The sequence below is a fragment of the Tetrahymena thermophila genome (genome assembly GCF_000189635.1).
Source record: "Tetrahymena thermophila SB210 genomic scaffold scf_8254665, whole genome shotgun sequence".
Classification (NCBI taxonomy): domain Eukaryota; phylum Ciliophora; class Oligohymenophorea; order Hymenostomatida; family Tetrahymenidae; genus Tetrahymena; species Tetrahymena thermophila.
This window is the reverse complement of record NW_002476432.1, coordinates 23,939-37,993: the sequence shown is the minus strand read 5'-3', so window position 1 is coordinate 37,993 and position 14,055 is coordinate 23,939. Positions and strand designations below refer to the sequence as shown.

The window sequence follows — 14,055 nt, the reverse complement described above, 5'->3', positions numbered from 1 at the left end:
AAATTAACTATCATAAAAGAAAGTAAAATTAACTCAATTCTTTTTAATTTTTCTTTGTTTGTTTCTTTGTATTCGTTCAACTTTTTTTATTTAAAAAAGCCTATTTAATTGTCAAAATCTTTTTATTTTTTTCCAAAAAAATTGATTTTGAATGAATATATGAAAGTAAAATATTAATTATAGAAGCTAAGATATTTCAAATAATAATATATATATTGATTTGAATTTTAGAATATTAATTTTATTTAAACAATTTATCTTTTGTGAACTAACAATAGTTATTTATGTATTACAAAAATGGTTTGCATAAATTCAATAATTAATTAATTAATTAATTAAATATGATAAATATAATAATTAATTGAATCTAAATGTTATCAAAGTTAAGTTAAATAATTATTTTATTTTCCTTAATTTTCTGGCTCTGAATTCAGGAAATTTGATTTTTATATTGATTTGCATAAAAAAATTTACATTGAATAAAAAATAAATTTTAAATATATTTCTATAGAAATAATTTACTTTTTAACAAAAAATTTGTGTTATTTTGTAAAAAATGTTATACATCTTTATTTTTTCGTTCTTTCGTTCGTGATAATAAAAATTTAAAATAGAAGAATAAATAAATAATTAATTAATTACAAATAGAATTATTTAATTTCATGGTTTAATAGACTTTATATTTTTTAAGCATTTTAGATTGTAGCTATTAGATTTTTAAATAAATATTTAAATTACAAATCTTATAAATAAATATCTTATTTAATATAAATAAATATCTTTATTCTTTGGTTAATTAATGTGTGATGTGATGTAATTAATAAGTTTTTTTCATTTTTTTTGAGATAATAAAGTTTATAATTAATTTTATTAATGTAAGAATTATGCAAAAATTATAAAAATTTATTTATATTTTTTGTGGCAATTAAGTAATTAATTTATTTAGCTTAACATTTTTTAAAATTGATTTTGGATTTAAAATGTCTATTCTTGATCATATTTTTTTTCAAAATGAAACTATTAAGTATTTTTCTAAAAATAGCTAGCTTTTCATTTCTAGAATCAAACTTTTAAAAATAGAACTTTATGTTATTAGAATATCATCCAAGATTCAAGCAAATTAATAATTGTGAAAAAAATATAGTTTATGTTAAATATTTGTAATCTTGAAAAATAAGCAACGATGATTATATTAAATTACTCTATTTAGTTTTTAACCTATTTTTAATTCAATAATTAGATTTAAATATTAGAAAATGCTTTAAATTTAGCAAGAATTAATTATAAAATAGATAAATATTATAGAAAATAATTAAATCATGTCAAAAATGAATGTGATTTATATACACCACCTTAATTAAGCCAGCATAAAATTAGTTATCGATTAATTAGAATGAAGCTCACTAGCACAAGAATTATTAAGAGTAAAATCAAGTAGAATAAATGAAATAAAGAAAGAAAGAGCTGTTAGTATTTCGGATCATACCTTTTTAAAAAATAACAACTTAAAGTAATTCGAAAGATAAAAATTTTAACTTTTTATAAAAAATTACATGCCAATAGCTGCTATCAATCGTATTTAGATAATAAATTTAATGGACAAACTTGTAATTTGCTATTTAGTTTATTGATTGCATATATTTTATCTATATTAAGTATAATGCTTGTTTATTTTTTTTAAGGCCATCATATAAAGTTAATTAAGTATTTAATCACTCTATGTTCATCTCTTTATTTATTTATGTATTTTTTAGTTTTTTTGTATGTATGTTTGTGTATTTTTTTGTTTCTTTTATTCATAAAAATAGATTCTTAATAATAAATATAATATATAAATCAATTTATCTTTATCAATCAATCAATCAAATTATCATTATTTTTTTAATCAAATAAAAGGCAAGCAAGAAAGCAAATATTAAATTAAAAGAAATAAAATAAATACAAACTGAATACTATTGATTGCTTGATCAAACATTTAATCATTAATTTAATTTATAATAAAAACTGGCATAAACAGCTAAATAACTAACTAACTAACCACCTAACAAATAACAAAACAATTTTAAAAAAGCAGGCTAATCCTGTCAAAAAAATATAACAATTATTAAGGAAATTCTTTTCAGACAAACACCAGCTTTGATATTTAAAGAGAGTTAAAAATAAATAAATGGAATAGTGGATACAACAGTTAGATTATGGCGACAATGAATTTTATAATTTTTCAACATTTTTCAAGCCAATTAAAGTGATTGGATAAGGAGCGTTTGGCAAGGTTATTCAAGCCATTGATAACTCCACAAACTAAGAAGTAGCTATCAAGGTAATCAACACTTCTTTCTAACAATATTTCAAATATGGCAACAAGATAAAATTGATTGATTGACTGTGTTGGCAGTAGATCTATCTATCTATTTATCTTTTTACAAATTCTCTTTAATTATTTATTGATTGATTGCTCTGATTCTTCTTTATTTGATTTGAAAAATACTAAGTCTTTTTACTATATTTTTCTTTTGAATATACACTTTAAAAGGTTATCAATAAGAAGAAAATGGGCGAAGATTGCATAGAAAAAGTCAAGCAAGAGGCAAGGATTTTGGAAAAGCTGAATCATCCAAACGTTGTTGAATTCAAAAAGGTTTGCGAGACGGATACCAAAATTTTGATTGCTATGGAACTGGTTAGAGGAGGATCTCTTTCATAACTCATGAAAGAAAGGAAGAGTAAAAATGATTGGTTTAAAGAGAAAGAAGTATCTCAAATTATGAAGAGCATCATGCTTGGGCTGGTCTACATACACGGAAAAAATATTGTTCATCGTGATTTAAAGCCAGGTAAAAACTATTTAATTGAGTTTATTAAATGTGGAATTAAAAAATTCACAAACAAATTAAAAATAGAATGAGTGTGTTTTGTTTGACAAATAAGAAAATATTTATGGAATTAAGAAAGTGATTTGATTTTTGCTATTTTTATAAGAAATATATTGATTGATAGATAGATAAATAAATAAATGTATTTAGTTATTTATTTCTTCATTCATTCACTTATTTATTAACCATCACAATTATTGCAAGCAACAAAACAAACAAACAAACAAATAAACCAACGAAAAAATAAACTAAGTAAAAATTTTTATTTTAACAGAAAATATTCTTATAAACGATGTTAATGATTTTACTTCCATCAAGATTGCAGATTTTGGCCTAAGCTCTGCTTTTTCATTATGGACGACTAATGGCTTAACTGAGCAGTGTGGTACTCTCCTTTACATGGCACCAGAATTTTTTGCATCAAGAGTCTACTCAAAGGTATAAAAAAACTCATTTAAAAATGAAACTTAAATATATCTAAAATAAAACATAATAATTTTGTTCTACAGAAAGTTAAACATGCTGTTTCTATGAAGTCAAGAAAGAGACTTATTTATTTATTTTTATAGCTAATTATTTTATTTTTAAATTCTCTTAAATCTCAAAATTAATTTATCCTCTACCGTTAATTTAAATAGCAAATTGACATTTGGAGTTGTGGTATCACCATGCATAACCTGCTTGATTTTGGAAACCACCCTTTTTATGAGCCCAAAGCTGATGATGCAGACACCTTCAAGCAAAAGCTTTCAAATCCTAAGTGGAAAATTCCTGCTCACTTTTCAAAGTAATTACTTAATTAATTAATTTATCAATTAGGAATCAGTCTGTTTTTTCAGAATTTTATTTAAAAATTGCACTGACCGATAAGCAAAGTGAATGAAGAAGATTTTAAATCAAAATTTTTAGTAAGATTTTTATAAAATTTACTTTTGAAAACTGAAGGAAGAGATTATAATTCTTAATTAACTTAAAATAAATAAAATTTCTAATAAAAAACAATTGCCTTAATAATAAAAAACAAGAAAGTAAGTAGGATTTTTATAAAATTTACGTTCAAAACTGAAGTTATAAAACATTCATTATAAATCCCAACAAATTAGATTATCAGTCAGTCACTTTCTAAAATTAAATTAACATAAAAGATTAAATACTGTTTTTAGGCAAATTAATCACTAGAAAATTGATTGATAATATATGAAATTTGCAATAAAATATATTGAATTATTTATAATAACATAAATAAAATTCCTTGATTTGAAAATAAAGTAGCTAAATACACTAAAGATATAATTTGCCTATTTAATAATAAAAAAATTGTTTGAATCAATTTAATTATAATAAATCCATTTAATTTTATAATAATTTACAAATTTTTATAGAAAACAAAGTATAAAAAAAATATTTAACAAATAAATTTCCATAGAATAAAAATTAATATTTGATGTTAAAAGTTTTCTTTATTCATTTTGGTTAGAAATTAAAATTCCAAATAATATAGATAAATTTTATGAAAAATATAAAATATCTCACTCTTATTAAAAAAAATTTAATAAAAAATAAATTTAAAATCTATTAATTTTTTGATTTATTTTTAATTAATTGATAGCTTGGCCAAAAATTTATTATCAAAGCTTAGTTTGATAAATCCTACTGAAAGATATTCTGCCATATAAGCTTTACAACATCCTTTCATTACTGAGAACTTAAATGGAGCTATACCTATGACTATGAATGAATAATTATTGTCATTTAAAATTAAAGAGAGTCTAATTTAAGTAAATGAAAATATTAAAAATAGATAAATTAATTTTAAATAAATTTTAAATAAAAAATAGAAATTAAAAGTAATGCTTTTCATTTAATATGTTAAGAATATGCAAAATGACTAGGATAAATGTAAATAAGATTAAGAAGGAACTTTAAAACTCGAATAATCTGAAAAGAAAACTTAGTATTTGTAAGATTCTGCAATTTCTAAATAAAGAAGCGACTGTTCTATAGATTGCTAAGAGAAAATTAAAGATTTAGCTGTAGTAGAACAATTTAAAGTGGAAGAAAATAACTCAAATAGAACATTTAAATTTAAGACATATGGCTACATACCATAGAATACAGCTAGTACATCGACATAAATATCCTCTGGATATAATGGGAATAAGGGAATTTTACATTTTCAAAATAAAATTTGTAATCAAGAACAATCAAACAATAGTTCTAGCAACATTTCTTTCAATATAGTTGATAACACATAAAATAATTTGACAAGCCTATCAAGAAAACCACCACTAAAATTCATGATTAAGAAATAAAAAAGTTTAAATCCAGATCAACCTTAGCAAATTCCTTCTCAGAATTTGTAAAAAAAGAGAAACAGTGTATTAAATAACAGATAAGATTTTACTGATGGAAGTATTTTGATAGAAATTCAAGAAAATCCATTAGATCAGTAGGGCTCTTATAGTGAAAAGACATTTAAAAGAAATTAAGTTTTTAATTAAAATGGCTTACAACATACACAATAATAATAACAAAACCAATATTTATAAGTAAAGTAAAATATAAATAATGCAGTAATGTAAGCCAAAAAAAGTTCAACTATCACTTAGAACTCACCTGGAAAACCGTTAACTGCAGTATAATTGAATAGACCTTCTACTATTACAAATTAACAAAAGAAAAAAATGAATATCCACCATGCTCCTCCCTTGCCAACAAATTTATATCACAATAAAAAGGACAGTCCTTTAGAATATTTATAAACAGCAAACACTCCCTATAGCAAAGATATTAGTTACGCAAACTAATCCCTTAATACATAAAATTTGTTAAAATAAATGAGAATTAAGTCAGCTACCAGACTAAAATAAGACCCTATTACCAACACCAAGAGACGCAATTCTAATTTGAACTAAATTAGCTAAATTCAAATCATCAAAAAAGCTATTGAAAGTTAAGATTTACCACTCAATCTCTAAGAGGCTAATTTGATGTCTCCAAACAAGAATTGTGCACCTTCAATGAGTCCCAATTTTCAAAAGGAAAACCGAAATTGTGTTTCCAGCCTGCAAACTCAGAACAACAGCGCGAAAAAACCACCTCTTAAATAGTTTTAAACCTAAGACTGTTCAGGTATTTTATTGCATTTTAAAAATTAATAAATAAAATTGATAAAAAATTTTCTCATTCAGTTAAATTAATAGCATTTAAAATTCTTAAAATGATATTTTATTAATTTATTTTGTAAAAATAATATATAAAAATAGCCATGATAATGCTCAATTAATAAAATGGTGAATATAGTAAATAAAATGCAATAACTCCACAAGACTTCAAACAACTAAGAATCAAAGTTAAACCAAAAAAAATACCAGAATCTACATTTAAAGATTACCATCAAAAAAGATAATAAATATCCCTAGCTTGATTACTTCATATCACTTAATAAATTAGGATTATTTTTTCATTTCTCTCATTAAAGCAATAAAAATAAATAGTAAATAAAAGCAAATTATCCAATTCAATAACTTAATTACTTACTTACTAACAAACTAAAAAACTAACTAACTAAAAAAATAAATAAATACACTACTCTCAATAAACTAAAAAATAAAATAGAAATAAAAACAATAACAATAACAATAAAAATAACAATCAAATAAGAACTCAAAGCTCACTAAATTAATAATTTATTAATTTAAAAAAATTTATAATATTTTTGTAAATTTTACACTAAATAAGAAAAATATAATTATATTAAAAAGTACTAATCATCCATTTATCTAACAAACAAATAAAAAAAATAACTTAATTGTTAATGAATATGTTTGTATTTTTATTTCTTTAAGTTATCTCTAATTTTATTCTATTCACAATACAAAATTTATTGCTAATTTATATTTATTTTATAATTTTTATGTTATAGAAATGCATTTTATTTTGTTATTGATTAAATAGCAAAGATATATCTAGCTAGATAAACAATAGCAATTTCTATTTTAAAAATAATTGATCACTGGTAATGGATGAGTAATCTAGAAGATATTTTTTTAAGGGATAGATCAAGTATAAGATTTTTTCTAATTAGAAGAATGTTTAAAAAAATTAAAGCTTTTTAATAATAAAAGGTATTTTAATAATAAATTTTAATTTTAATGATGGCTAATCTTTAAATTAGTATTTTATAATAAATATTACCTAACTTTATAAAAATTTTGAGAAAATTTTTTGATGGCTTGCTTGCTTACAATTTTTATTTAGGTACTATAAAATTGATTTAATACACCAAAATTATAAATTGATATTAAAAATAAAATAAATAAATCGATTTTAATCATTTTTATTTACAATATTTCTCAATAAAATCTTTTAAAAATATCATAAAATAATAAGACAATTTTAATTATAAATGAATTTTTTCTCATTATTATTCTATTGTGTATCACTATGTTTATGAATGGTATTTTAATTTTTATTTACAGATTTTTATCTGCTAAATTATGAATAACGAACGATTAATTGGTATTATTTTCTGTCAAAACAATGAAAAAAAGTAAAAAAAAAATAAATAAATAAAAATTTACAAATATTTCTGATATTTGAATGAAAAATAAATTTCATAAATAATTTAAGATATATTTTTATAACTGTAATGAAATTTTAAAAGCGATGAAAGTGTTAACAACTAACTAACTAACTAATTTTTAAGAAAAAATTTTGAAGAAATATATATATAAATATCTCAATTAAAATCTATCTTTAATAGATTAAGAAATATATAAATAAATATCAGTATTTAATTTAATCTAGATTAAAAACTTACTAAATAATAGAATTAATGAATATTTATTATAATAATTTTATTTTTTAATAACATCCATATAATTTAAACTATTTACACCTCAATAAAAGATGGATTTCTTTATTAAAAACTACATTTAAAAAAAACATTTTATTCTAAATTCAAATAAAATTATGGATAAAATAGAATAACAAAATAAATTATCTATCAGTTTGTTTTTTATTTATTCTTAGATTAGTTTAGATTAAAGTCATTTTTATAATAGAATTCATGTTTATAAAAAATAATATTTAATTTCAACAAAATATTGTTTTGTAAGTAAATGACAGAAATTATTTAAACTATAAATGCCTCTTTAAAAGATTAATTTATTTATAATCTAAATATTTTAATAAGCGTTTAATACTTTAAAAACATTTATATCTATTACAAAAATTTAATAAGATTAAAATTCATTTTATAATAGAATTAATAAATAAATAAATATATTCTACAATAATTTAATTTATAATAAATATTGTCAAATATAAAACGCAAATCATTTAAACTAAAAGCGCCTCTATAAAAAATGGATTATTTATAATATTCTTATATATTTTGAGAACATTTAAATACTTCTAAGAATTTATATATATATTACAAAATATTTATAATTACTCCTTTCAGTTTAAAAATAAATAAGATTTTAAAAATTTTCTAGACATCAAAAATATAAATTCTAGATTAATTGCTTTTGAGTTTAATATTATTTGGACTATTTATTATCATTAAAAATAGATCAATTTTTTTTTAATTACTTTTTACTTTTTAAAATAGAGTAAACATTTATTTTTTTAAAAAAGATTAATATGAATTGATCTTCTATTTTGTTTTTAAATTTTAATATTCAAATTAAGAAAGTTAGGAAAAAGGGTAGGTAGACTTCGTTGGGAATAAAACTAAAAATAATTAAAAACAGCTTGAAAAAGCTTTAATCACAAATTCTAAAAATAAAAACCATAATTTCTCAAAGTATATAAAAAAGCATAAAAAAAAAGTGCAGCCTTTCCCCCTTTTAGACAAAATATTATTTTTGTTTTTGATGTTGTTTGTATTTGGTTGTCTTTTTGTTTCTTTTTGTTTTTTTACTTTGTGTGGTGTTGATTGTATTGCTATTGAGTTTTTTTGTTTTAATTTAATTGTGTATGTAGTTGTTTGCTTATTTGTATTAATTTTATTTAGTTAATGTATTTATTTATTTATTTAATGTTTTTTATTTATTTTATTTGGTTTAATATGTTAATATTTTAATTTTATTTATTAATTTATTTGTTTATTTTAATATCAATTTTTTAAAATTATTTCGCTAATTAGGTTAATATAATATTTTAAATAGTAAAACTACCTATTTTTAAAAAAATATTTTTATATATTAATTAGATAAAGAATTTTCTGTTTATTGATTTGGAGCTTAGGGGGACTTGTATTCTTGGAGAGCGTTCTAACTGCGTGAATTAAGTTCTTGGCATCTGGAAGATTTCAAGCTGCGAAGTTGAGCTTTGTCAAGAACGGTGTCTGGTAGTAACAGCATCACCTCACATATTCCACTCTAGCTTGAAAAAAAGCACATTTCTAGACTCCTCTATGTGGGAGATAGAAAGTTTAGAAGGAGTGCCAGCTAGAGCCCTAGAGAAGAAAGACTTCAGAAGACAAACCTTAACTTGTCTGTGAAGTTTTGTCGCGACTCGGAAGAAAATGCAGCTTCAAGCGATGATAGACTTTGAGAGAGAAGATCGAGCAATACTTTGAGCACACTTATCCGCATAAAAAATTAATAATGGTGCGGGTGTGATTTTTCTGTTGAATTTGAGGCAAAGGGCAAGCGAATAAATTCTTTTTTAGAAAAATCCTCATATAAGGGGGTTTCAAAGTATTGCGTTGCCATTCTCCCCACAAAATCTTAAGGCACATCATCTAACTGCAAATTCATTTATTTGAGCTTTTAAAAACTAGTTTTTGGTCGCTATTCCACTCAGTTAAAAAACTTAGCCTGAAGCATAACTGATAGGGTATTTCCCCCTTCTCACCATAGCCGGGTCTGCTGCATGTACATGACCTCACACATATGGGCCTGACTGTGAACTCTAGTGAAGGATAGAAGCTAGAAGCCCCACCCAAAAGCTACTCGTCATGTTGTTACAGCGGCTCTGCGAGCACTTTCGAAGGAAAGAATCGAAGGCAGTTTTTTGCACGCTTCGGATGAAACGTGACTAACGATATTTTTTCCTCAAAAACTCCTGGTAGATGATGTTTTGTTTTTTCACAAAAAAAAAGGTCTCATCAATTGAAAAAAAAAAAGCGAAGATCCTCTGCCTTAGAATTATCTTTGACATAATTCGAATCGGAGCCAATACATTCAGAAATACTTAAATTGGTAAAGGTATTCCCTCCTGTAATGACTATGAGCCCGATCGGAAAAGAGGCGTATCGCGCTGCCTTATAATTCTCTCTCATAAAAACTGGTCCTGGCTGCCATTAACCGAGGAGTTTTTACACTCCTTTTGCGTCTCCGCCCCTAACACATCGTTGAGAGGAAGAAACTACCTTAAAAACTTTAAATCTGGATTCGTAAAAGACACCGGTGAGTACCCTTAGTCAGCTAATCTTCTTTTGCGGCCATATTATTTTCAGGAACGTTAGAACTAAGCCGGGATCGGGAACCATTGCGTCTAAATGCGCTTCTATTAAAACTACACTTCCCCCATTATCATCATTATGAAACCCCTCAATATTCTGGGAATATTGTATCATTTTGATATTAACAAGATATCTTTGTTTGTTTTCTTATTTTTTAGCTTTTTCTTAATTAAAAAAACATTATGAAAAATCCCATTCTCTTTAATTTAATCATTTATTTTTCCTCTCTGATTTCAAAAATCAAATAATAAATAAAAACAATTTGTAATCAATATTAAAACTCATTAAAATTTATCATTTTTTATAATTCATAATTTCATTTTACATTTATTTATTTCTATTTTATAAGGTAAATCTCAATATAAAACTTAAATAGCTTTTTAATATTATAAAAATATTCTATTTCATAATAAATATTTTTGCAATATGAAAATAAAAGTAGATATTCAATTATATTTTATTATTGATTTATTTTATTAAATATATTAATTAGAATAAATTTATTGCTAATAATAATTATTTCTATTATCTAATAAAAAAATTTTTATTATCTTTACAAATTTAATCATTAATTTTGATTTCTGTTCATAAAATTGTATTAGAAATAAATAAATAAATAAATGTGGTAAAATTTTATTTATATCAATCAATCATAATCAAAATTTTGTTTCTTCCATTAAATAAAAAAATATTTTAATATTATTAAATTTAATTAATTAATTTTTATTATAAATAATTAAAATTATAAAATTTTATTTGTATTTTTTAAAATTATTAAGATTTTTTATTATTGCCTTAATATTATTTTATTTGATTGTTATTTTTATTTCAGATTTTAAAGATATTTATTATTCTTCATTTTTATAAAGTAAATTAGATTTTTAATTTATTATCATTTTTTATTTTGAAAATTAATTAAATAATTTTTGGGGGGAAAATTGAAATTTGATTCAATTAAGAAAGATAAGAAAATATAATAATTAATTAAAAAATTAATCGAAATTTTTCGAATTTATTAGGTAAAAAGAAAACAGGTAATTAAGAGGAAAAGGGTTTGGTCAAGGAAAATAAATCAAAATTTTTCTTGTGAAATGCGATTAATGAAGAGAGCTCAAGTTTTTATAATGGGAACAATTTTTAATACTCGCAAAGATGGAATCGCTATCCCCGATATTGCCAAATAGCCTCCAAATTAATCGCACAAACTAACAGAGACTGGTACTACAGTTCTAGACTTGTCACTAGCGGCCTGCTAATAACTTTCTCAAAACTGTTGGATATTTTAAGAATCGATTTCAAAGTTTTTAATCTCCAATTCAGCTCGAGTTAAAACTCACCCTTGATCGATATACAATCCTATAAATCTAAAGAAATCGACTAAAGATATCCTAGGGCGTGAAGGTTAGGGCGAAGCGACAGATAAGTTACTAGTTACAACGTACCGACCAGTCTACTAAAGCCTCAAAGAAAACAAAAACAGACAAGCCTGATTTTCATTTTTTTTTTTAATAAAAAAATATATTTTATGTATTTTTAATTCACGAAATTATTATGAAAGGAACGCTAGTGTGAGTAGTCTCTGGTAATATCCGAGGTAGTGAGTCAGTGCTGGAAATACCTGCAGTTGGGATTGGTTTTTTCTAGTTTTTTAAAGGCACGGAAAAGTTTTTAAATCGCTCCACCCGGTCCAACAGGCTTCCTGTTGGTTGGAGAAGAATGGCATAAATATAATTCGCAGAGAAAAAACCAAAAACCTAAAGACAGAATCCAGTTACTCCACTCTCCACCTCGTTAGAGCCGCAGTCAAAAACCCGTTCCATCTTTTTTATATAAAATATTTTTTTAATTTAGGCCATTAAGAAGAGAAATCAACAAAAAGAAGACTAAGAATTTTCATTAAAAAGAAATAAATAAATTAAATTAAAATAAAATAAACAAATAAGATAAAAAAATTAAAAAACTAATTAAAAAATAAAATAAAGCAAAAACTAATACACAAACAAACAAACACATAAAAAAATACACATAAGCAAACAAATAAACTAAAACCAGATAAAAAACTAATAAAATAAACAAAAATAAAATAAAAATAAACACATAATTAAAATACTAAATAAAATTAATTAAAAGAAATAAATTTAGTCTATATATACATATGCAGAATGCTTTTTTTTATTTTAGCTTAGTATTATTGGTCTTTAATCGAATTTAATTTTATTTAAATTATATGAAACAGGATTTAAAAGTCATTTTTTCTAAAAAAGAGCAATATCATTAATCTAGTTTTAAATAATAAATAGAATAGGTGATATCTTTTTTAATTACAAAGGGATAAACAAACACTTTTGATGATAAAAAAATAAAGCAACAAAAAAATGTTGTTATTATAATTTATTCAACTAAATATTTAAACCAAAAAAACATATTTAAGAATTATTTAAAAGCGAAACAGTAATACTTACTTAGCAATTATTTGAAGTATTATAAGCTAAAAATAGATTAATTAGCAAATTTAGTGAATAGTATTTTATGAAGATAGCAACAATCAATTAATTTCAAAATTTAAGATAAAAGGAGCTATTTAAAAAATTTAAGATAATAAGAAATATTTAAAAAATTTAAGATAAAAGGAAATATTAAAGATAACTTAGATTTGATTAAATATTACCAAGAAATTAAGTAAAATTCAATACTTTATAAAATAGATAGATAAATATCTAAATCAATCGAATCTTTATGCCAAATTATTTCTTGAATCAAAACTTGAATTAGGAAAAAGCTGATAGATAGATAAATAGATAATTATCAACTTTATTAATCAAAGAGAATTATTTACATTTACATATTTTTAAATTTACTTTTTTTTAACAAATTTTCAAATCATTCTTTATTATAACAATTTTTGATTAAAAATAATTTTCTCTATTGTATATAGATTAGAATATTTAGATAAAAAAAGTAATGATATATAATACAAGCAGAAAAAATATAGCAATTAATTTATAAATATTCTAAAAATTTGAATTGATGTAGCAAGAATATTGATAGAAAAAAATAATCAGTAATAACCTTAGTATTAAAATATAAATTCTAGTGTTCAATAAAAATAATATCTATTTAAACAAATTATTTTGATAAATACTAACAGATAAGTAAATCAAAACATTATTAGTTAGTTAGTTAGTTATTTAATTAATTATTATAGGAAATGAGATAGATAACTGTATTTGAAATAATTATATAAAATTATATAAAATAATACATTCTTTTTATTTTTTTGTTTATTTACTTGATTAATATAGTGAGAAAAACCTTAAATTGAATTATAGAGAACGATAAATAATTTTAAAATGAAATGATAATGAGAATGTTTCAGATTGAATTTATTTTATATATCCATTTGAGATATGAATAATTTAGTTTTTGTAGTATTTATTTATTTATTTATGTATTTGACTCTTGTTGTTATAAGTAATTAATTTATTTTTGATTATTATTTTTACATTTGTTAATTTATATTTGTTTTTTTCATATAGCTTGCTAACTTTTAGTTAACCAATATGGATGAATTTATTTTTGTTTTGCTTTAAATTAGAATATAATTTTTATTTTTTTTCTTCTTTTGACATCTCTTCATTTAAGCAGTAAAGTAAAAAAATATATTGAAATATATTTCTCTTTTTAGAATTAATTTTATTGAATTTT

General features: G+C 22.1%; 4 protein-coding genes across 4 annotated transcripts; 3 read left to right on the top strand and 1 right to left on the bottom strand. All coding sequences in view use genetic code 6, as the record gives it.

Annotated features, from left to right (window-relative positions):
- Positions 1–2,167: 2,167 nt before the first annotated feature.
- Positions 2,168–6,300, top strand: TTHERM_00222260 (Serine/Threonine kinase domain protein; the record flags this gene model as incomplete). Its single annotated transcript, XM_001014154.2, has 7 exons — positions 2,168–2,320; positions 2,534–2,834; positions 3,148–3,311; positions 3,512–3,660; positions 4,483–4,651; positions 4,712–6,005; positions 6,140–6,300. The coding sequence occupies 7 exons, from the start codon at positions 2,168–2,170 to the stop codon at positions 6,298–6,300; spliced, it is 2,391 nt and encodes a 796-aa protein (XP_001014154.2).
- Positions 6,301–8,898: 2,598 nt separating this feature from the next.
- TTHERM_000222241 (transmembrane protein, putative) lies at positions 8,899–9,384 on the top strand (the record flags this gene model as incomplete). Its single annotated transcript, XM_012797254.1, has 1 exon — positions 8,899–9,384. One exon carries the CDS (start codon positions 8,899–8,901, stop codon positions 9,382–9,384), a length of 486 nt encoding a protein of 161 aa, XP_012652708.1.
- A 573-nt stretch (positions 9,385–9,957) lies between these two features.
- Positions 9,958–10,536, top strand: TTHERM_00222240 (transmembrane protein, putative; the record flags this gene model as incomplete). Its single annotated transcript, XM_001014152.2, has 1 exon — positions 9,958–10,536. The coding sequence occupies one exon, from the start codon at positions 9,958–9,960 to the stop codon at positions 10,534–10,536; it is 579 nt and encodes a 192-aa protein (XP_001014152.2).
- Positions 10,537–11,683: 1,147 nt separating this feature from the next.
- TTHERM_000222222 (transmembrane protein, putative) lies at positions 11,684–12,625 on the bottom strand (the record flags this gene model as incomplete). Its single annotated transcript, XM_012797253.1, has 1 exon — positions 11,684–12,625. One exon carries the CDS (start codon positions 12,623–12,625, stop codon positions 11,684–11,686), a length of 942 nt encoding a protein of 313 aa, XP_012652707.1.
- Between the last annotated feature and the right edge of the window lie 1,430 nt (positions 12,626–14,055).